Genomic DNA, 23,368 nt, shown 5'->3' on the forward strand with positions numbered 1-23,368 from the left:
CTGCCCTTTATTGGAGGGGGGGGGGGAAGGCTTTTACACATGTTTGCACTTTGCAATTTTTGTTTTGGTTTGGTTTTTTTTGACTGTTTAAAATTTTTTAAAAATGAAAACAGAGAATTTGTAGTTAGTGAAATAAAACAATTTCCTACTAGTGTACTCATTTAGTTTTAACAAAATCACAATTGCAAACAATTTGGGTTCAACTATACACTGTAATGAAAAACGTTAGTGTCTTCCAGTGTGTCCAGTTTCTCATAAATTAAAAGAATTTATATGAACTGAATTTTTCTGGTTTTTATACTTGCGTACTCTTTTAATAATTCAGTGAAATCTAATTTTTTTTCAATGATACTTTCAATTGAAATTAATGCGAGTCCTGACAAACACTTTTGAGACATGGTGGACCTCAAATAATTTTTTAGTAATTTCAGTTTTGAGAAACTGCACTCACCAGAAGCCACTGATACTGGTAATGTTAAAAGAATGTGTAATGCTATAGCAGCGTTTAGAGTGAAAAAATCATTTCTTGCTATAAATTCTAACACTTTTAGAGGAGAAGATTTAGGACTTATTAGCTCAGATAAAGCTATTAATTCATCATACAATTCTACTCCATCAATGTCGGCAGCATTATCAGTACTGAGCGCTAAATGTAGATCTTGGCAGTGCTTCATGATGTCTTCTTTGGAAAATGAATTTTTAATATTTCAAATATCGTATAAAAATTCAAAAATTTCACAATGACCATGCAACTGATAAAATCTTTCTTCAATGGAAGTTATAGCTACATCCAAAATACAATAGAAACATTCAACTTTAAACCTTTCTTTTGGATCGAGAATAGGATCATCATGAGCCTCATAACAAAACTGTCTTGTTTTTTTCAAGGACGAATGAATTGTTGAGGTGCAAACGTTGGTTCAAAATCAAGATCCTCTGCTATTGTTGTTGCTTCTTTGACAGTTTCTTCAAATCCTTCATCTGAACAGTATTTTTTTAAATATTCCAGCGTTTTATTCAAAATCGTCTTTGCCGTCTGAGGAACAGTGTGGGGTGGGGTGGAGGAGAAATAACATGGGAAAATAGTTTTACTTTATGTAATGACCCATCCATTCCCAGTCTCTATTCAAGCTGGTGAGTATTTGCTTCAGGTTGGGGGGCTGGCTTACAACCTGAAGCAAACGCTCACCAGCAACCACACAACAGAACCACTAACCCAGGAATCTATCAGGGGACACCATCATAGGGCCTAATCACATCAGCCACACTATCAGAGGCTCATTCACCTGCGCATCTACCAATGTGATATATGCCATCATGTGCCAGCAATGCCCCTTTGCCATGTACATTGGTCAAACTGGACAGTCTCTACGTAAAAGAATAAATGGACACAAATCAGACGTCAAGAATTATAACATTCAAAAACCAGTCGGAGAACACTTCAGTCTCTCCGGTCACATGATTACAGACCTGTGAGTGGCTATCCTTCAACAAAAAAACTTCAAAAACAGACTCCAACGAGAGACTGCTGAATTGGAATTAATTTGCAAACTGGATACAATTAACTTAGGCTTGAATAGAGACTGGGAATGGATGGGTCATTACATAAAGTAAAACTATTTTCCCCCGCTGTTCCTCAGACGGTCTTGTTAACTGCTGGAAATGGCCCACCTTGATTATCACCACAAAAGGTTTTCCTCCTTCCCCCCCTCCTTCCTGCTGGTAATAGCTCATCTTAATTGATCACTCTCCTTACAATGTGTATGATAAAACCCATTGTTTCATGTTCTCTGTATGTGTATATAAATCTCCCCACTGTATTTTCCACCGAATGCATCCGATGAAGTGAGCTGTAGCTCACGAAAGCTTATGCTCAAATAAATTTGTTAGTCTCTAAGGTGCCACAAGTACTCCTTTTCTTTTTTGCGAATACAGACTAACATGGCTGCTACTCTGAAACACAGTAAATAGTCATACAAAGGTAAGAACAGCAGAAAGGATTGCCACCTGCTTGATAGAATGAACACTCTGAAGCTTCAGGTTAAAGAAAAGGAACCAGGAGGGGTAGGGGTTAGTTGAGGAACCCACCCTCCTTGCTAGCACAATGGGGTCCATGTCCATGCCCATGGGAACAAGATTCCTTCCAGGGGAGGGATGCCCTTGAGTCTACTTTTAAGGTGTTTGAAACATTCTGTAAGTGCCTGAGGACAAAACCAAAGAAAAAGGCTATAAAAGCAGCCACTGGTTGGGCAGTATGGAAAGCTGTCACTAATCTCTCCAGCTTTGTAGTACTCCAAGAAACGCAATTGGAGGATTACAAATTGGAGTTGGATATAGTTAAGGATAATTTGGCTCAGTATAAGGCATCTCAGTGTGCCAATGCGGCTTCAGCATTACATGAAGTGAGCTGTAGCTCACAAAAGCTTATGCTCAAATAAATTTGTTAGTCTCTAAGGTGCCACAAGTCCTCCTTTTCTTTTCAGCATTACAGAATGCAACAGTTCTACAGGCAAAAGCAGAAGAATGTGAACAGCTGAAACTGAAAGTAGAAAACCTAAATGGGGAAGTATTTACATTGCAAATGAAGCTGGGGGATGCTTGTGCTGATGTTAGAACAGGGTTACAAGAAAAGCAGGATCGGGCCCAGACAAGCAGCGAGCACACAGCCTGCAGGCAGCAAATAGAGAGACTGTTGGGAGCCCAGAGGGGCAGAGTTGCAGCAGTAAGGGGAGCAGGAAGTGTGAGCACTGGGCATACTGACACCTGGGATGATACTTGGAGTGGGAATGGGAGTAGTTGGATCAATCACAAATGGAAAGATCCTGGATGGCCATACCCCCTTCCCCCATGCCTTTCCTGAAGGGCCCCATGCCCCTGCGCAAAGGGAATTGCAGGATTTGAAATTAAAGGCACAACAAGTCAATCCTGTGGCTCCAGTTCCCAAGAGGGTGATAACAAAAACAGAACCTAACCCAGATGATGCACAGCAACAAAGGGAAACAAGGCAAAATATTACGGAAGTTTCCGATTTTACTCCAAATCAGGTACGGGTGACTGCTCAGTTATTGGAACTCCTAGATAAAGATACATGTCTGGACTGGTGTTGTGTGAACTGGGTGGAGGCTGGCAGATTATAAAGTTTTAGCCCAGGCCTGTACTAATGCTTCTGACTGGGCAGTAATACGGGATGCTGAGGAGCATTTATTTGCAGACAGCATTTATTTGCTGCTGCTAGTATGTGGAACTGGGCGAAGGAAGTAATAAAGGTAGTGATGTCTGCCCGACAACGGGGGAGATTGTTCTATGCAACAGAACAGGGGCCCCAGGAGTCCCCAGAACTGTATTTTACTAAAAAGGAGTTGTCAGAACTTGTCATAAGCTACCGGTGTGGTGCTCTGCTCGTGTTTGATGATGATAACAGTTGGCTGCATGTGTGTTCCCTCTGTGTGCTGTCCCAGCTCTGTGCAGATAGCTAACACAGCAGACCCCGAGAGAACCCCCAATAACCACAGACTCTAGTAAGGTCTGAAGGCACGTCGGCCAAGTTTATTGCTCAAACGAAGCACAGTGATAGTTCCCCATAGATTCTACAGAGCATACTACGAATATGTGCTCCCTGGCAATGGACTCAGCTCAGTCAGTGGTGGGACTTTCCACTGCCCCCTAGGCCGGACAAAGACACCGCCCCAGGGATGCATTCTTATACACAGGTACAAACAAGCTATATAACGCTCCTGACGTATTGAGGTGCAACCCCTTTACGTAACTATGCACCACCCTTTTACGTAGTGAGGTGCCGCCTCTCACCTTGTACATGTTGGTTTGAACAAAACAACTCTATCCATCATACTAGCCTTTTGCCCCTGTCCTTGTTATCTATGTGGATGGTATAAGAATGTTCTTATATCATTTGTATACGGTTCTGGTATCCAATACACTTTAGATATATGTTTGTGCAACAGCATATGTTTATGCAACCTCAGCCTTTTTCTTGCCAGCTTCTGTGAGCAGGGCCTGCCTCTGCTCACAGCTTAACTTTGCTTTATGTTAGCAAAGTCTTGACCATTACTTTAGCTCAGGCCTTACGTCTCATACCGGTCCTCTGATACCAAGGGTTTATGTTTCAGGGCCTCATCTTACTACACTGGCCCTGGCTGCCAGGATTGTGCCAATGGTAATTGGGACTCCCCCGCAGTTACAATGTGTTAGGTTTTAAGGTTGGAGTGTTAGACGGTTTGAATTCAAAAATGAAAGTAATTTTAGAACCCATAGATCCAGCTAGGGGATACCCCGAGTTCAAACAGGACATTTCTCGAGCAGCTGTAATTTTCCGAGACACACAGGGACAAGTGGGAAAAGGAAATAAGGACAGGAAAATAGAACCGGTCCAGGCAGTAACTTCTGCCAACAATGAGCCCCCATTTGATCAAGGGAATCTGGGGACAGAAGGGCCCGATGAACAATGGTATACTAGAGGAAGAGGATGGGGAGGAGTTCCAGGCAGCAAGGGGAGCAAGAAGGGAAAATGGATATTGTCACACCCCCATGACACCCCCCTCAGGGAGTTCTTTGGAAAGGCAGATCAGCACTGCATGTTACTAATGCTGTTGCAAACATCGCAAAGCATTTTGGGGAGGGTCAAAGGTGTGAGTAGGAAGTGGAAGAATGCAGGCTGCAAGAGGCCAAAGGGGGAAGGAGGGAGAGAGCAGAGAACAAGTTAACTCAACATTTCTGCTAGCTCGGTCCGAAGATAAGATGCTGGCTCCAGCACAAGGCCACAGCACACAACCAATGCTTGGCAGCCTACCAAGAAAGATGGGGAGGGGAGGCCTGGATTCCAACTCCGACCAGCCACAAGAAAAGAAGATTCAACTGCATAAATCTGCAGTGGCTGCAAAACCAAGCGAGACAGTGAAGGCCGACCAGGGGGAAAACAACTGATGTAGCGTCCCTAAAGCCAGGATGTTTTCGAAAAACCAAAGAAGTCATGAAAGGCCAGCTCGGACCAGTACAAAGAGCATGGGGGAGGGCGGGGCAGAAGTCCTGGACTGAGACGCCCCCAAAGGACCCTAAGGTTTAAAACCCTCCTGAGAGCTGAAGCAAACTAGAGATTGGCAGTGGACCCTGGACGACCTGTGCGCACAGGACAGAACTCCCATCCACCCCTCCCCTTCTTCTTACTTTACACCCAGACCTGGCCAGCCTCTGGTAGTGCGGGTGTGAGTATGAAAGTGGGTTAGGGCTTGGGGCACTAACGCTTTCTTCCTTCCTCTGAGTGACATAGGGAACCCCTCCCCACCAGCACTCTCCACTGTTATTTTATTATTTTATCAATAAAGCTTTAAAACTTAGACACTTGGTGTGTTCCGTCATCTCCTCCCTTAAAGATCCTGTGGCCTCAGCCTGATCACCTGACGCCTCAGGCAGACTGGAAACAGAAATCTGTCACAATTTTGGTGAAGAATTGCAGAGGTGGGGGAGCCCTGCAGAGCGCACCAACTGCTTTGCCCTTGTTATTTCATGTTTGCGGTGTCCGGCACTATTGGTATTGCATGTTGGGGATTTTATGATTAAAAGTGAGCCCTACCCTCAGTCGTAGTATGACAGAGAACCGGAGGGAGGTTTAGCATTCCTCTCTCCACCCCAGTTAGCGGGGGAAGGGTGCAGGTGGGTCTACCCCCAGTTGTAGAAGTACCAGGCAATAGGAGGTGGGCTTAGAGACCCTCGCTCCACGTGACAGGTATCCTCAGTGCATATGCCTTCAGTTGTAGTATGACTGAGTTGAAGAGGAGAACATAGGAGTGTTAGCAAAAAGAAAAGGAGTACTTGTGGCACCTTAGAGACTAACAAATTTATTAGAGCATAAGCTTTCGTGAGCTACAGCTCACTTCATCACATGCTGTAGCTCACGAAAGCTTATGCTCTAATAAATTTGTTAGTCTCTAAGGTGCCACAAGTACTCCTTTTCTTTTTGCGAATACAGACTAACACAGCTGCTACTCTGAAACCTGTCATAGGAGTGTTAGGATATAGATATTCAGGCCTGTCTGTAACAGCCTATACTTTAAGAATTTAGGTGTATGTTTATCATTTAGCTAGTTATAGAGGTATAAAAGAAAGGATCTGTGTAAGGGCCTTGTCTCACTGTGACAGTCTGAGGCCCTGTTCTTAGGCCAATGCCTTTGGCTAAGCAGCAGGGGCAGCCACAAGCTGGGAAGCGAACAGTCACCTCCTCGCATTCCAAACTAGTCATATTGAAATAAGGCAATCTGGGGCTGTTAGGATGGTGATCCGATCTATCACCTCCAAAGAAAGGGAAGAGCCTAGAAGATGTAAAAGGAAATTTAGTTTGATCATTTTCTGCCTGGTAAGAACTCACTTATCAATAGAAACAGCTGGGAAACCCTTATGTCTTTATAGATGTAGTTGTGAAATCCTCACTTCTGTATTGTTTTGTCCCACTTTGCTATTGTTTATTGTGACTCGGAGAAAAATTCTTGCTGAATCGGTCTGTGAGCTGATTCTGTACCCCGGGCAAGCGGTCAGCTATTGGAGTGATGCTCTCCTCAATGCAGAACTTCCACCACCTGATAGCCCCTTGGCTGAGAACCCTCTCCCGCTGCCAGTTCACACAGGGGTGGCAAGTTGTATGGGACTGTGCTCCACCAATATGAGAGCACGGGGGCCCGGCTCCACCAAAGTTCGGGGCCAGGTCTCTCCCCTGGCCCCACCTGCCACCCCCATACGCCTCCCCGAGTGTCCCCCCCCAGCCCCGCCTGCTGCCCCCAGGCAATTTAAAAGGGCCCGGGGCCCCCGCTGCCACCACCGGCAGCACAACGGAGCTAAGGTGGCTTCCTGCCCACCCACTCCACTTCCGGAAGCAGCTGGCATGTCCCTGTGGCCCCCGGGGTGAGTGTGTCTCTCCGTGCGCTACCCCCACCCCGAGTGCCGACTGCCAACTGTGGCCAATGGAAACTGCGGAGGCGATGCCTGCGCTACCCGCCTAGGAGCTGCTTCCTGAGGGGGGTGTGGGTCACTTTCGGGAGCTGCCCAAGGTAAGCACTCCACCCCTCACCCTCTCCTGCACCCCAACCCCCAGCCTAGAGCCCACACCCTAACTCCCTCCCAGAGCCTGCCCCTGCACCCCCTCTTGCACCCCAACCCCTTGCCCCCAAACTCCCTCCCAGAGCCTACTGCCTGCATCAGCTCTTGCACTCCAACCTTCTGCCCCAGCCCAGAGCCCACAACCCGCACCCAAACTCCCTCCCAGTGCCTTAGGCAGGTGGGGGGGGGTTGGGAGGGGTGGCGGGACTTGGACCTGTTCTGCGCACCACCAAAAATTATACAAACCTGCCACCCCTGAGTTCACATACTACATTGCGGTGGTATTGTCGGTAAATATGTGAACCACTGAGTCCCTAATATGGTCCCAAAAAGCATGACAAGCATTGCTCCAAAGCTCCAGCACATGGATATACAGAGAGGTCTCCTGCTTTGACCACAAACCTTGGACTTTCAGCAACCCCACCTGTGCCCCTCAGCCCACCAGGGGGGCTTCAGTGACAGCAGACCTGATTGGCAAGGGCCGGACAAAGGGAATGCCCTGAAAAACGTTCTTGAGAAGCATCCACCATTGCAAGGAGTCCAGGACCAGGGGAGGGAGACACACCAATGTGTGTAAGGAGTGAAGAGTCCAGTAAACTGCCCTGAGCCACACTGGAATGGGGTGAAGACATAGCCTTGGAAACTGGACCATCTGCGTGCCAGCAGACATGTGGCCCAAGAGGCTCGGCACATCCCACCTCTTGAGGAAGGCTGAGGCTGCAGTGAGACAGAGGTGGCAAATCGCCTGAAAACAGACAGTCAGCAGAAACGCTATTGAACATGTTGAGTCTATTAGTGCCCCAAGGAACTCTATTTTCCGAGTGGGAACCAAGGTGGATGTGACGTTGCACTCTATATGATTTTATAAAAATATGCTAATGAGTGTGAATATAATGTAACTGGAATATGCTTCATGCAAAAGGTCTCTAGTAAGGTATCATTACAAAGCTTATAATCTACTGAGTGTGGTCATCCCATTTGTATAAATGTATCACTCTTGTATCTGAAACTAGAAATATGAAATATAACTCTGAGGGCCTATTGTAATTATGCAAAGTGTGGGCCATTAATTCATTGAAATGAATACATTTATACAAATAGGATGACTGGAATCCATCTTTATGGGTTTCCATAGTGTAGTGGTTATCACATTCGCCTCACACGCGAAAGGTCCCCGGTTCGATCCCAGGCAGGAGCATGCTTAATTCTTTGGGTGAGGGAGGGATAGCTCAGTGTTTTCATAGATACTAAGGTCAGAAGGGACCATTCTGATCATCTAGTCCGACCTCCTGCACAGCGCAGGCCACAGAATCTCACCCACCCACTCCTACGAAAAACCTCACCTATGTCTGAGCTATTGAAGTCCTCAAATCTTGGTTTAAAGACTTCAAGGAGCAGAGAAGCCTCCCTCAAGTGACCCGCGCCCCATGCTACAGAGGAAGGCGAAAAACCTCCAGGGCCTCTCCAATCTGCCCTGGAGGAAAATTCCTTCCCGACCCCAAATATGGCAATCAGCTAAACCCTGAGCATATGGGCAAGATTCACCAGCCAGATACCCAGGAAAGAATTTTCTATAGTAACTCAGATCCCATCCATCTAATATCCCATCTCAGGGGATTTGGCCTATTTACCCTGAATATTTAAAGATCAATTACTTACCAAAATCCCATTATCCCATCATACCATCTCCTCCATAAACTTATCGAGTAGAATCTTAAAACCAGATAGATCTTTTGCCCCCACTGCTTCCCTTGGAAGGCTATTCCAAAACTTCACTCCTCTGATGGTTAAAAACCTTTGTCTGATTTCAAGTCTAAACTTCCTGGTGGCCAGTTTATACCCATTTGTTCTTGTGTCCACATTGGTGCTGAGCTGAAATAATTCGTCTCCCTCTCCTATATTTATCCCTCTGATATATTTATAGAGAGCAATCATATCTCCCCTCAACCTTCTTTTAGTTAGGCTAAACAAGCCAAGCTCCTTAAGTCTCCTTTCATAAGACAAGTTTTCCATTCCTCGGATCATCCTAGTAGCCCTTCTCTGTACCTGCTCCAGTTTGAATTCATCCTTTTTAAACATGGGAGACCAGAACTGCACACAGTATTCTAGGTGAGGTCTCACCAGTGCCTTGTATAACGGTACTAAAACCTCCTTATCCCTACTGGAAATGCCTCTCCTGATGCATCCCAAAACCGCATTCGCTTTTTTCACAGCCATATCACATTGGCAGCTCATAGTCATCCTATGATCAACCAATACTCCAAGGTCCTTCTCCTCTTCCGTTACTTCTAATTGATGCGTCCCCAACATAGCTAAAATTCTTGTTATTAATCCCTAAATGCATAACCTTACACTTCTGCATTTAGGGATTAATAACAAGAATTTTAGCTATAAGTTGGGGTTTGAGCATTGGCCTGCTAAACCCAGGGTTGTGGGTTCAATCCTTGAGGGGGCCATTTAGGGATCTGGGGCAAAAATTGGGGATTGGTCCTGCTTTGAGCAGGGGGCTGGACTAGATGACCTCCTAAGGTCCCTTCCAATCCTGATATTCTATGATTAATAGTGGTTTGGAATCTTAATGGCTCCCATTGGCCAGGACAATTGACTGTAGATGGCTCTGTTTTACTTGTAAGTCTTCCTGTATATTTGTGGGCTGGCAAGTGGGTAATGAAGTCTTACAGTGAAATGTGATCATGTCACCTGAACTGGAATCCATCTTTAACCTGGTGCTTTTCCATTGAGAAGGAGGGGTGGGAACCCAGAGGGACAAAGGATTTCCACCTTATGCAAAAGATATATAAATGGGTGGAGCAGAACAAAGCGAAGCCATCATGAGAAATCCCCTAGCTACCACCTGAGCTGGAACAAGAGCTGTACAAGGGGAAAGGATTGTGGCCAGACTAGGAAGGCATCCAGTCTGTGAAAAAAACTTATTGAAACATCTCTGAGGGCGAGATTTTATCTGTATTCAGTTTTATTACTGTACTAGACTTAGACTTGTGTTTTATTTTATTTTGCTAGGTAATTCACTTGGTTCTGTCTGCTACTACCTGGAACCACTTAAATCCTACTTTCTGAATTTAATAAAATCACTTTTTACTTTTTAATTAACCCTGAGTATGTATTATCATAGAATCATAGAATCATAGAATATCAGGGTTGGAAGGGACCCCAGAAGGTCATCTAGTCCAACCCCCTGCTCAAAGCAGGACCAAGTCCCAGTTAAATCATCCTAGCCAGGGCTTTGTCAAGCCTGACCTTAAAAACCTCTAAGGAAGGAGATTCTACCACCTCCCTAGGTAACGCATTCCAGTGTTTCACCACCCTCTTAGTGAAAAAGTTTTTCCTAATATCCAATCTAAACCTCCCCCATTGCAACTTGAGACCATTACTCCTCGTTCTGTCATCTGCTACCATTGAGAACAGTCTAGAGCCATCCTCTTTGAAACCCCCTTTCAGGTAGTTGAAAGCAGCTATCAAATCCCCCCTCATTCTTCTCTTCTGCAGACTAAACAATCCCAGCTCCCTCAGCCTCTCCTCGTAAGTCATGTGCTCTAGACCCCTAATCATTTTTGTTGCCCTTCGCTGTACTCTTTCCAATTTATCCACATCCTTCTTGTAGTGTGGGGCCCAAAACTGGACACAGTACTCCAGATGAGGCCTCACCAGTGTCGAATAGAGGGGAACGATCACGTCCCTCGATCTGCTCGCTATGCCCCTACTTATACATCCCAAAATGCCATTGGCCTTCTTGGCAACAAGAAGGCCTCATTAATACCTGGGGGGGGGGGAAGCTGTGCATCTCTCTGTATCAGTGTTATCGAGGGTGAACAATTTATGAATTTACCCTGTAAAACGGATTTATTTAGGATTCGGACCTCATTGGGAGTTGAGCATCCAAGTGTTAAAGACAGGAACACTTCTTAAGTTGCTTTCAATTAAGTCTGCAGCTTTGGGGCATGTGGTTCAGACCCTGGGTCTGTGTTGGAGCAGACTGGCATGTCTGGCTCAGCAAGTCAGGGTGCTGGAGTCCCAAGCTGGCAGGGAAAGCAGGGGCAGAAGTAGTCTTGGCACGAGTTGGCAGCCCCAAGGGGGTTTCTGTGATCCAACCTGTCACAGTGGACTTCCCGGTGTTTAGGATAAGACCTAGATGGTCAAGCAAGTGCAATGTGGTGTCGACATGAGAAAGGATTTCCTCTCTGGATCTGCCCCTCAGCAACCAGTCATCTAGCTACGGGAAGCTGTGGATCCCGTTCTTCTGGAGTTATGCCGTGATGATGATCATGCATTTGGTAAAAACCCATGGGGCAGAAGAGGAGCTGAAGGGAAGCACTGTGGACTGAAAATGGTTCTCTAACAAAACAAACGAAAGGAATTTTCTGTGGCTTGGCAAAACAGTCGCATGAAAGCAGGTGTCCTGACAATCCAGGCCTCAAACCAGTTTGATACAACACGGAGAGGATAGGTGCCAAAGCGACCATTAGCAACCTCATGTATCTGATATATTTGTTCAGGCTGCAAAAGCCAAGAATGGGCCTTACCCCTCCCTTGGATTTGGGCACCAGAAAGTACCGGGAATAGAAAACCTGACCCTGGTGCTCTGGAGGAGCCTCCTCAACCACTCCCAACACCATCAGAGAGCACACCTGCTCAAGGAGCAGTATCTTGTGAGAGGGGTCCCTGAAGAGGGATGGGGCCAGATGGAGAGGAACTGGATGGCACAGCCCGATCAGATGATGCTTAGGACCCAGCTGTCAGTGGTGATTGAGCCCCAAGCATTGTAAAAGTGAGTCAGCCCATTCACAGAGGAGAGGATGGTGGGAGGGGAGGGAGAGCAACGGCTGGAACACTGCTGTGGACCAAGGAGTCAAAATGAGTGCTTGGGAGGTGTCTGGGGATGGCATGTGAACTGGCTGAATCCTGAACCCAATTGCTTCCTCCTGTGGGGCCTAGGCCCTTTTCCGGGGCAGTCCTGCCTCGGGGGAGTGAAAAGCTGCCCAAACGTGCTGCAGACAATACTGCTGTTCTTGCCGTTGAATGCTGTAATGGCCTCTGTCCCACCAGCGTGTACAGCCCCAAGGGCCTTAGGGCAGCCTACAATCCTTGAAGGAGTGCAGTCTCATCCATCTTATCCGAGAACAGCTGCTGCCCATCAAAGGGCAAATCCCCAGTGGCCTGCTGGACAGCAGGAGCAATGCCAGAATTCTGCAGCCAGGAACACCTCCTCATGGGCACTGCAGGTGCCTTCACTCTGGCTGAATTATTACGATGTCCAGTGTTGACTGCAAAGAAGCCTTAGCCATCAAGCAGCCTTCGGTGACCAATGCCTGAAATTCCTCCCTCAAGGCCTCGGGCAGCTGGTCTGCAAATTTAGACATAGCTGTCCAGGTAGCAAAGTTGTTCTTGGGCAGCAGTGGCTGCTGGTTAGCAATCTGAATCTGGAAGGAAGAGGTGTAAATCTTCCTGCCTGCTGGAGCAGGTGCTGCTTCAGACAAAGATCCCCCGCCACCTGAATCTGCGTAGCAAACGATGTGCAAATGGAACAGCGCACCTTGATGTTGGCTGTGCCTGGACACAACAAGCACTGTGTGTGGGAATTATTAGTGGGGATGCCACCTCCCCGCTGGACATTGTTTAAATGCTGATGGGGGCATCACCAGAAAAACACAACCTACAGCTGACAGTAACTTAACACACGCTGTTCTGCAGTCCTAATGAAACACATACAACTCGAAATGTCACTAAATAGAGAAGTCTGAGGTAGAATGCACAGCGTGCTGCAACTCCAGCCATGGGTGGTAAGAAGGAACACGGGGGGGAGGGGAGTCGGGGGGTCAAGGTGGTACCGTCTCATACAGTCAGGGGAGGAGCTATGGCCACACAGCACGAGCCCCGCCCCTCTAGGGGTACTGCTGGGAAAATCCTCCAGCTTCAGCATGCAGGGCACACATACTAAGTAGAATACGCAGCTGCATCCACTTGAAGACGTGAACAAAGCAGCCTGACACCCCTTCCCAGGCAAGATGCTGTCCCTGTGTCCTGTCGCTTCTGCACCCACAGAGGTCCATGGAGAGGATGGTGGGGATCCAGCCCTCTCCAGGCTGCTGCAGAGAAATTCACACACTGTATTTCAAATAGTTTAATTTTAAAAATATTCTATTCAGTGCTAAAATATCTCTCCACTTCCACGCACAGCCGGCGCCTTCGGCTTCAACAGAGGCTCAATCACAGACTCAATTTGACATGCAGATCGCAACAAAGAGGAAACAGGTCCATGGCGTTGGAGAGGAGGGACAGGAGCTCCTTGGTAAACAAGCCTGGGGAGCAGCTCTGACTGGGAGCCAGGTGAGAGAGGTGCCAGAGTGTGCAGATCAGGCACCAAGGGCCGGCAGTGTAAAGGTACACTGGGAAATGATGCCACCCTGACAGTGCTGGGAGAGTGAGAACCAAGGCCCCTGGGTTTTCTGGGAGAGACCCTAGACCTTGCTGTGTCCTTCCCGGTCCCTGAGGTAGACTTGGAGTGGGCCTCACAGCAGGACCTCCCCACCCTCAAGCTGAAGAAACCCTAAGCGGCCTCAGCCTCTCCCATGGGCACTCACATAAGGAACTGTGGGTCGATGCCAGGCGCAGAGTCAGCCAGGGACCTGGTGGCAACCTCCCTGGATCCAATACTAAAGGTTCTGTGCCTACAGCCTGCACCCTTGAATACTGCCAACCTGCAGGGGCCGGGGGAGAGTGGCAAGACGTCCAGAGGCCCCATAGCGCATGCCTGGGGATGGCGGCTGTGCCCTGACTCACTCATCTGCCTACCCTCCATAGCGCGTGCACCTGTCTCCTCCAGCACAAATGGCTTAAACCAACAGCTATTGCACAGTGTCCCAGCTCAGGATCCCTGCCCTGCAGGGCAAAGGCCTTTGTCAAAGTTCCAGTGCTGGGCGGTCTCATGCCCCGAATGCTCACCTAACCCGGCACATCGATGAGGCTTGTTTACTGGGGGAAGCTCCAGGACATGGAAACAATGGGGAAGAGAAACTACTTAGTGCAGTGGAAACGGCTCTTTCATTCCTGGCAACTGGGGGCACGAGACCCTAGATGCCATCGTCCTGCAGGGGAACAACATCTGTCAGGCTGCAGTTCTCGCCCAGTGCCCGGGCACAGCAGGAGACCCAGAGGACTCAGCCCCTCACACGAGCAGGCTGCATGACCAGCCCCGCCCCTGCTGCACCAGCACAGATCAGCAGGAAAAGGGAGCCAATAAATAGAGGCAAGTTTGCAAGTACTGATGGTGCGAGGTGCCCTGGCCTGACCCTGAGGGAAGGACAGTCTACAGACTAGTTCCTCTGCAAGGGGCTGGTGGGAGAAGCCCGTCTCTGGGGAGGGCAGGTGGGCTCTGCAGGGGGCTGGAGGGAGGAGCCTGTCCCTGGGGTGGGCAGGCTGGCTCAGGGAAAGGAAGGGGTCTGGCAGGAGGGGCCTGTCCCTGGGGAGGGCAGGCTGGATCAGGGAAGGGAGGAGGGCTGGTGGGAGGGGCCCATCCCTGGGGAGGGCAGGCCGGCTCTGCGGGGGGCTGGAGGGAGGAGCCCGTTCTTGGGGATGGCGAGCTGGTTCTGCGGAGGGCTGGTGGGAGGGGCCTGTCCCGGGGTAGGGCAGGAGGGCTCTGCAGCGGGGGCAGGCAGGAGGGGCCTGTCCCTAGCTCTCTGAGGCCGTGTGGCACACAGAGTTCTGATCTGCACAAAATCTCTTCAGAGGCGGCGCCCCAGAATCCTCCTCTTCAGTGCCCTGGAACAGCAGGAGAGCAGAGGTCATGAGCGATGCGGGATGCAGCTCCCAGCTTTGAGCACAGCTCAGCCACTGCCCTGGGGGCTCTGCTCATAGGGAGCCAACAGCAATGAAGCGAGGAGCAGAGGATAAAATCCGACGATGAGGCTCAGCGGCCCATAGCATCCTATATGGGCCACTAGCGGCACCAACAGCACGGGCTTGCTCTCAGCAGTGCCCTGCCTAGATTCAAGGCCCAGGGCACTCTATGGCAAATGCTCGCACTTCTGAGGCCAGGCCTCTGGTTGGGGCAGCTCCAATGACCTGACACAGGGAAGCATTTTAATTAACTGCACCTGACAAGAACAGCAGGCTCAGGGTAGTGGCCTGGGTTATTTACTGTGATTCTTTCAGGCTGTCCTCACATTTTCAGTTCTCCAAGCAGTATCGATTTTGGCACTCACAGCTCAGAACTGCAGCACAGAAACGGTTAGGGAAACTGGGAAGAGGGCAGAGCAAGACTGTGGGGAAAGTATATTAGCTGGATGCTTCTGCTCAAAAGGACAGCAGTGAAACAGTTCATAATGCTGACACATCATGTGCCACTGTTAGGTTTCAGAGTCAACACACCAGAGGGATGAAGGGTATAGTTTGGGCCTGTACATATGTAGGGAAGGCTTTAGTTCCCCTTCTTCTTACCTGAGTCTCGAGAGGGACAGGCTCCTCCTTCGTGAGAGTGGGAGGCTCATCTGCAACTTCCGAGGAAGGCAGGCAGGGCTCTGGAAGGGAAAGGGGAGGATTACGGATGTGCTGGCCCTGTGAGCCCAATGTTAGCAGCAAGAGCTCTGCCTGGCCTCACCAAGTTAGCCAGCCAGCTACTGCTCCCTTGCCTGCAGGCACAACATTCTCCCAGGACTCAGAGGGGAGCACCATGCCTAGAGGGCATTCAGGTCTCTGCTGCCCTTGCACCATAGGGAGGCCTAGGAAAAGCCAACACCATGTTGGACAAGCGGCAGCATTAACACAGCAGTGCTGCTGCAAACATGCATGAAAACAGCCTGCCCAGCCATATTTCTTGCACAGGAACAAGGCAGCAAATCCCTGCCAGGGCAAGGAGCAAAAACTCACCCAGCCCATCATGGGCAGCTGTACTGTGCCTCTCCCAGGGCTCACCAGGCCCAGAATGGCTGGCTGAACTGCGCCTTCCTTAGGGCCCGCCCCCTCCAGCATCTCCTCTCCCAGTGCAGCTGGCCGCATCATACCTTCCAGGGTCTCCTGCCCCAGTGTAGGTGGCTGTGAGTCGTCCGTGCGGAAGTCGGACGTATGTGCAGGACTCATTGACTCGCTCTGTTGGGGGCTGGGGCTCGAGTTCGGGCTGCTGTCAACCTTGAGCTGGTAAACGTCCGACAAGGAGCTCTGGTTGCTGGTCTCATCTGAAAAACCATCAGCATGTTAGGGGGGATGCCTGGTTCACAGCTGCAGTAGCACAGCAGGGGGCAGCACTGAAAGATGGCACCCATAGAGAATGGCCCAAGGGAGCAGGGAGGATTCACATGCCAGCAGGAGAGCTCTGCACCCCCCTCTCCCTATGGGGTTCCCAAGCCGTGTATGCTAGGCTGCCCTGGATTTCCAGGGTTAGTTATAGGGTCACTCCCCAGGATACCGCTCCTCCGAGAGAAGGAAACGCCTGAGCATGGGAAGAGAGAGCAGGCAGAGGAGGGGTTCCTGGGGTGTTTGCTGAGCAAAGAGCACCTGACATGGGAATGGGAAACAAAGCTGTTCAGTAGAGGTTCCCAGGCTGTACTGGTTCCTGTCCCCCAGTCTGACATCACCGTGACATTCACATCTCCTCCCCGAATCCCTTCCTCACAGAGTGCTCCTAATCCCTGAGGCTGAGACCTCCAGTGCTCCTAAAGCCCTTATGGCTGAATGGAATGGGCCAAAGAGCAAGACTGGCCTTAATATTAAAATCCATCCTGGATCCACCACAGACTCCGGGGGAAAATAATGGTACTGCCTCCAAGGTCAGACTTGACAAAGCTCTGGCTGGGATGATTTAGTGGGGGATTGGTCCTGCTTTGAGCAGGGGGTTGGACTAGATGACCTCTTGAGGTCCCTTCCAACCCTGATATTCTATGATTCACTGGTCTCCACCCAGATGAGCTGAAGGACACATGCCTCTGGGTACGGTCCCCCTTCCTGCCTGCAACCCCTGCTGTGAGACGCAAATAAAGGCTACCTGGAAGTCCCAGGACTATCCCCTGCTCCTAGGATTCCTACAGCAGCTTTTCCAAGGGGAGGCCCTGAAGGGGCAGGGGTTGACAGCAAGCCTGCCCCACACTCACCCTGCAGCGATGGCTCATGTCCTATGGGGCTGGGCACAGCTCCATGCTCTGGGTATTGCAACCTGCCTCATGGGGTCACAGCACCACTTGCTCATGTTTGGCCTGGCCACACCTCCAGCTGTGGGGTGTTGGTGCCCCCTTGGTGACGCAAGGACGGAGAAAGTAGCGGAGGAGGAGGAGGCTGACCTATGATTTTGCATCCGCCCCCCCCCCCCGCCCATGAATTTGGACCCTGGGTGGATCACTAAAAAAGACAAAATGTGCAGCTGGCGGGGCGTTTCAGTAAAATGCTTGCAAGCCACTGTCCTAAAGGGGGACATACCCAGAAAGGCATCATCATGACAGTGCAGGAGATCCCTGTGCCAGTCGCTACAGGGAATGGTGTAGAGCAAGGTGTCCTGGCTGCAGGCAGCTAACAGCCTCTCTCCACAGCAGTCACTGGAGAGAAGGGAGTCGAAGCAGGATAGGCAGGTATGCAAGCCCATGCTCTGGGTTTCCCTAGCTTCCGAATGCCAGAAGCTGGGAGTGGATGATGGGATGGATTACTCAATAATTGCTTGTTCTGCTCATTCCCTCTGGGGCACCCAGCATTGGCCACTGTCGGAAGACAGGATACCAGGCTAGATGAACCATGGGTCTGACCCAATATGGCCGTTCTTATGTGTCAGAACAACATCCCTTGTGGAAAGCTGCATTGCTCCTGGGAGGATGTGCAAGACATAGATACTGTACTAATGACACCTCAACATTTACAAAGTCCTCTTGATATGAGCGGCAGCAGTGCCCTCCCCCTGCCAGCCTGTGTTCTGGGGGTAGGCAGACTCACCCTGGAACTCCAGGAGGAGGGAGGAGTTGGCAGATGAGTCAGCTGGGAAGCCATTGGGTTCTCGGGCAGTGCTGCTACTTGTTTTGGACTTCTCTTTCTTGAAGGGAGAGAGAACATGGGATTAACAGAGTCACACTCAGCAAGCAGAGGGGAGAGAGGCAGTAGGTCTTTGAGGAGTACTGCCCTCCCCAGGCAGCAACAGCAGAGCCAGAGGCACATTCGCCTATGTTCACTGTACCTGCCCAGGCCGCAAGTGCAGCGAATGTGGCTACGTCACATTACAGATCTGTGTGGATTGCTGGGCCAACCTCCGAGCCTGAAGTCCATTGCAAAAGGAAAGTTTGGCCTTCCAGATCCTCTCTGGGGATTTCCCAAAGAGCAAACTGGCCCTAGACACATCGGCCCCAGAGCTCCCCTGTCCCAGAGACCCCCTGCAAAAAGAGTCCATGTGTTCACTGTTCTCTGACTAGCAAGGGGCAGCCACGGGAAACAATGCCCTTTTTGTGTTTTTCTGAGAGCCCCATGGGCTTGTTTGCCCCATGCAGAGGAGATCCCAAAGACCAGAACTTCCTGGTGGGAGCTGGGATGACATTCTGAAGGGCAGAACTAGAGTCCGTCCCCCTCAGCAGTGAGGTGTGTCCTCCTCCTCTCCAGCCGGCGCATGCAATCCTTAAGAGCCTTTCTTACAGCAGACCCAACACTTACCTCTTTACTGTCTGCTACAGGCACCCACTTGAATATCCGAAGGGATGTGTCTCCCACCGTTACCCACTTCTTCTCCCTGCCACCGAGAAGGAGACAGGTTACAACCAACAAAGCCAACCATCTCTCCCAACCACACAACCGAGGAAGTCCTGGTAGTTACTCAGAACACAGCCATTAAATTCAGCTAAGGATCATGCAGTGCTGCTACTTCTGCATGCACTTGCCTAGGCAGGAAAGAAGCAGAGTGATACGGACACAATCTCACCACAAAACTCTCCAGAAAAGCAACCGCAGCCGCAGCAGAGGGTGAACTCCAGTGCCCTCTAGGGGACCAATGAGGGCTAGGAACACAAACACTCCTCTGGAATCAGGGGTTGTGGGAACATTGTCTCCCCTAGAATGGGCCTTTTCCCCATTATCTCTAGAGCAAGGCTTTCCTAGCCGACTGACTTGGCTGGAAGGGGGGGTCTCTGCTCACTCAGATGCTCAGCATGGCGCTCTCTCTTCCCCAGTTTTTATATTGGTGCCTCTCACCTTCACATCACCAGGGCCAACGTGCAGTGGTGTCAAAATCTGCACTCTGCCTGCAGAACTGGTTTGCAGTGAGGGAAACTAGAAGCCTATCCCAATCCCTCCTTGCTGAAACAAGGGTAGGAAATGAGTGGTTGACGGGGATGGGAGAGTTAGACATTCTACCGAGGATCTACTCGGAGCAGGAGTAGATTCACAGTGGTCTGTGGGACCTTGGGATTGCAAAGAAAACCATGAAAACTTGGCCACCCTGGCCTTCCACTTCCCTGGGCTTTAACTGCAGCCACTGGTTTAAGTTTTGCTTGATCTCACATTGAAAGGCTACTTTCAGTTCACCCAACTGCAAAATAGGTGCCTGATCCAGTGGGTTAGGGCAGTCAGAGGCACCTGGATGTGATGCTGGCCACATTAAACCATTGGCTATGAAACTGATGTGCCTCAACTATCAACCTGCTGAGCTCTTGGCTCAGGGGAATCATAGAATATCAGGGTTGGAAGGGACCTCAGGAGGTCATCTAGTCCAACCCCCTGCTCAAAGGGGGACCAATCCCCAATTTTTGCCCCAGATCTGTAAATGGACCCCTCAAAGATTGAACTCACAACCCTGGGTTTAGCAGGCCAATGCTCAAACCACTGAGCTATCCCTCCTCCCATCTTTGACTAGGAGCAGCCCCCTATATCTATCTGAAAGTTATCCATGACTTTTCTCTCTGACACCATTGCAAGAGTTCATCAATCAATACTGTAAGCTCTTTGGGGCAGCAGGTGGTCTTTTGTATTAGAACAGCACTTAACACGTTGTGGGTCCTACTGAAATAATAGTGCAGTAACCTGTGCTATTTATTTGGATATTAAATTCAGTGTATTCCTCCATTTTCAATATGCTGCAGATTTGTGTATTGACAATACTTGCTTCCAAAGGTTGTCAAGGTGGAGGAAGCTGGAGGTTTTGGCAGATGTGAATGGGGCTTTTAGCACTTTGCAGAGGGTGGGAGGCAGTTTGGGATGGGGCCTTGAGTACCATTCCCAAAATGAAGGAGGTGATGCCCCCTCTTATTACACCCAGTAGCCCAGTGGTTAGGGCACTCACCTGGGATCTGGGAGACCTATGTTTTAATCCTTACCATAGGCTCCAAAGCAAGGACCTGAACTAGGGCCTCCCCCATCTCAGAGGACTGTCCTCAGGCCATTTGGTACTGGGGGAGGGGGTGAGAGGCTCTCCTGCAGAAGCAGTTTCATTTTTTATAAAATACCCAAATAGTCATTGTGCCAGAGCAAGCGTAGGGGAAAGTAACGCTCTAGCCTGGTGGCACTCCCCTAGGGGCACACCCACCTTCAATCCTCTGCTCCAATGACTCTATTTAGCCACACTGGAACAGCTTCAACAAGAGAGACTGACAGATACCCACTCCAGAACATCCCATAGCCTGGTGCTTAGGGATGCAGGACACTCAGGGGAAACCCGTACTTTGAAGCAGGGACTTGAACCCATGTCTCTTGCATCCCAGCTGAATGCCCTAATCACTGGGCTATCGGGTATAAGGAGGGTGACTCTAATTAGATTCTGTGACTCTTCTTTTCCACATACTTTTTTAAAAACAGTTTAAAATACCCAAAATTGGAACAAAATGATTTATTTCTGACATTTGGAATTGCCAGTGAACTGAAGAGACAGTTATTTGCCCAGCTCTAATCCCTACTCAGGAGCGTCACCTTGCGTAATAACGGCTGCTATTCTCCCCCAGAGTCTTAGCTGCTGTAAGGACAGGAAAAGGGGAACCTCTAAACTACCCCTATCCCAGCTTCCTCGGGAGAGATTGTTACTGTTTCTGCACAGCTCTGTTTTGGGATTGCCTTTCCCGAAAACAGCTGCAGCCCCTTCCATTGCCCAGCACTTTGGCTAAGCAGCAGAAGCAGAGTGAACTTGTTCTTCAACCGATTTAAGGTTCACCAGCGCGACTAATGCAGGTAGACAGGCTCTGATGGGTTCCGGTCAGCTGGAGGGGGGGGGGGGGGTCAAACCTGTAACTGACAGTCTGGACAGGTTTCAGAGTAGCAGCCGTGTTAGCCGATGCATCCGATGAAGTGAGCTGTAGCTCACGAAAGCTTGTGCTCAAAATAAATGTATTAGTCTCTCGGGTGACACAAGCCCTCCTTTTCTTTTTGACAGTCTTGTGCACGGCACGGGGGGGCTACAGCAGGGCGTCGGACCCCAAGGCAGCAGCTACACGGGGCCAGGCCCCTCCTACCCATCACGTCCCCGTGCCAGCCACGACCCCGACCCCAGTCCCGGCCGCATCAAGCGGGGATGCCCAAGAGATGGGCGGGGAGGGGCACAGCACCACGCACCTTCCCCACCCGCCGGTGAGCACCGTTACACTAGCGAGGAAACTGAGGCACGGCGAGGCGAGGCGAGGGGCGGGGCTTGCCGGGTACGAAGTCAGCGGCAGGGCTAACGCCCGCCGCAGGCCCTGCTTCGGGCAGAGCCCGGCCTGCGCCGCTGGGCCTCCGCGCCCCGGGCTGGGCCTGGTCCACGGCCCCGGCCGCAGGAGTCGGGCTCGCCCCAGGGCAGGGCAGGGCAGGGCCCTCCCGGCCAATGAACGTGCGTAACGCGGGACTCTTCGGCTCAGGGTGGGCGCGCCCCATAGTAACAGAAGAGCCCGCCTCCTCAGCCCGCGGGCCCTGATTGACCGCGGAGCATGTCCATCTAAAAGCTCCTCGGAAGCCGCACGCCTGGGGGGGGGGATTGTGATTGGGCGTAACCCCTGCCAATCGGCTTGCTCTTCGTGTCCCCGCCCTTTCAACCGTAAGGAGTGGTAATTGGATGTTCCCCCCACTGGCCCCGCCCGCTGCCTCCCGAGGAACTTTGATTGGCTATTCTCCATGGGCGTCCCACCACCGAAGCCGATGAGGCACGGTGATTGGCTCCACACTTCAAGGCCCCGCCCCCAGGCCCCGCTCCTCACCATTTGCGGACGCGCTCGATGGCCGCCATCACTTTTTTGATGTCATCTTTTGCGCGGCTGCGGGTTTCAGCTCGCACCGAACGGCCCGACATGGCGTCCACAGACCCGGCAACCCCGGCTCCGCAGCACCGCCACCACGACCCGCCCCCCGCGCATGCGCGCGACCCGACCTACCCACACCCCGCGCGTAATGCGTCAGCGCGCCCGCTCTGCCTCGGCGGAGGGAAGGGCGCTGGGTGACCCAGTACGCATGCGCGGCCCCGCCCTCTTTGGGCCGACGCGTGGAGGGAGGAGGCGCGAAAATCGTCCCTGTGCTATCGTTTAGCTCTTCGGGGGCTGCGACGTCCCCCCTTCTCCATGGCAGACCCAGGGTGGAGATACTGCGGAGGGTTGAAAGGTCAGAGGTCATCACCCCCCAGCGCTCGGCCCCCAGCAGGCAGGCAAGGGACTGGTGGCTGCTCCGAGGTGACCCAGCCTGGGCTGGGCGGCACTTGCTCCCCCGACGGGCCAGGCCCGGGCCTGCTGCATAACCAGTTCCCCCCCCCACTCGGGGGCATGGAGACCTGCGCGGCCGCCAGCCCTTCCCCGGCAGGGAAGGCCGTGCACGTCTCTTAGCACCCAGGCAGACACGTGGTAGACCTGCAGCCCCCAGCCCAGCATATAGCAGGGCACCCCCTCCAACTGGGGCATAGCCCAGCGAGCATCAGCCACAGTCAACTCAGAGCGACCCATTTCCAACAACTTGCCTCCTTCCCCGGGTCGGTTAGCAGGGCAGCCACGGTAAAATGCCCCCTTTGAAGCAGCGTTTCAACATGTCAGCTCAGGGCAGTGCCCAAGGCTCTTTGACCATGTGGTGTCTAGGGACAACAGCTGTCACACACCTAGGAATACATCAATAACAACAGTTATTGGGTGTTAAAGGAGGATATTGATATAATCATAGAATCATAGAATATCAGGGTTGGAAGGGACCTCAGGAGATCATCTAGTCCAACCCCCTGCTCAAAGCAGGACCAATCCCCAATTTTTGCCCCAAATGGCCCCCTCAGGGATTGAACTCACAACCCTGGGTTTAGCAAGCTAATGCTCAAACCACTGAGATAATAGGCAAATAGGCATCACAGAAACCTGGTGGA

General features: G+C 50.9%; 1 protein-coding gene and 1 non-coding gene across 5 annotated transcripts; one reads left to right on the forward strand and one right to left on the reverse strand.

Moving 5' to 3' along the window:
• Nucleotides 1–134: 134 nt before the first annotated feature.
• Nucleotides 135–22,498, reverse strand: BCL7B (BAF chromatin remodeling complex subunit BCL7B). Of its 4 annotated transcripts, none has more exons than XM_038375452.2 (6): nucleotides 21,616–22,205; nucleotides 18,736–18,811; nucleotides 18,031–18,127; nucleotides 16,122–16,292; nucleotides 15,559–15,638; nucleotides 135–1,036 (listed from the first exon to the last, which is right to left on the reverse strand). In XM_038375452.2, the coding sequence occupies exons 1-6, from the start codon at nucleotides 22,149–22,151 to the stop codon at nucleotides 884–886; spliced, it is 1,113 nt and encodes a 370-aa protein (XP_038231380.1). In that variant the 5' UTR covers nucleotides 22,152–22,205; the 3' UTR covers nucleotides 135–883. The 4 variants fall into 4 exon arrangements, with proteins under 4 accessions (XP_038231380.1, XP_038231382.1, XP_038231383.1 ...); XM_038375454.2 differs by lacking the exon at nucleotides 21,616–22,205 and adding an exon at nucleotides 22,233–22,438 and having other exon boundaries at nucleotides 143–1,036; XM_038375455.2 differs by lacking the exons at nucleotides 135–1,036; nucleotides 21,616–22,205 and adding exons at nucleotides 13,229–14,880; nucleotides 22,233–22,498.
• On the forward strand, nucleotides 8,230–8,302 carry TRNAV-CAC. Its single transcript has one exon. It is a non-coding gene; the product is annotated as a tRNA-Val (tRNA).
• Nucleotides 22,499–23,368: the final 870 nt, after the last annotated feature.

Source organism: Dermochelys coriacea, chromosome 17, assembly GCF_009764565.3.
Source record: "Dermochelys coriacea isolate rDerCor1 chromosome 17, rDerCor1.pri.v4, whole genome shotgun sequence".
NCBI lineage: Eukaryota > Metazoa > Chordata > Testudines > Dermochelyidae > Dermochelys > Dermochelys coriacea.

Excerpts from the sequence above, each read along its gene's own strand:
- BCL7B (XM_038375452.2), bottom strand. The coding sequence starts at position 22,151 with ATGGAGAATAGCCAATCAAAGTTCCTCGGGAGGCAGCGGGCGGGGCCA. Across the intron at positions 18,128-18,735 it reads CTGTAGCAGACAGTAAAGAG|AAAGAGAAGTCCAAAACAAG; the intron begins GTAAGTGTTGGG and ends TCTCCCTTCAAG. Across the intron at positions 15,639-16,121 it reads GGGGCAGGAGACCCTGGAAG|AGCCCTGCCTGCCTTCCTCG; the intron begins GTATGATGCGGC and ends TTTCCCTTCCAG.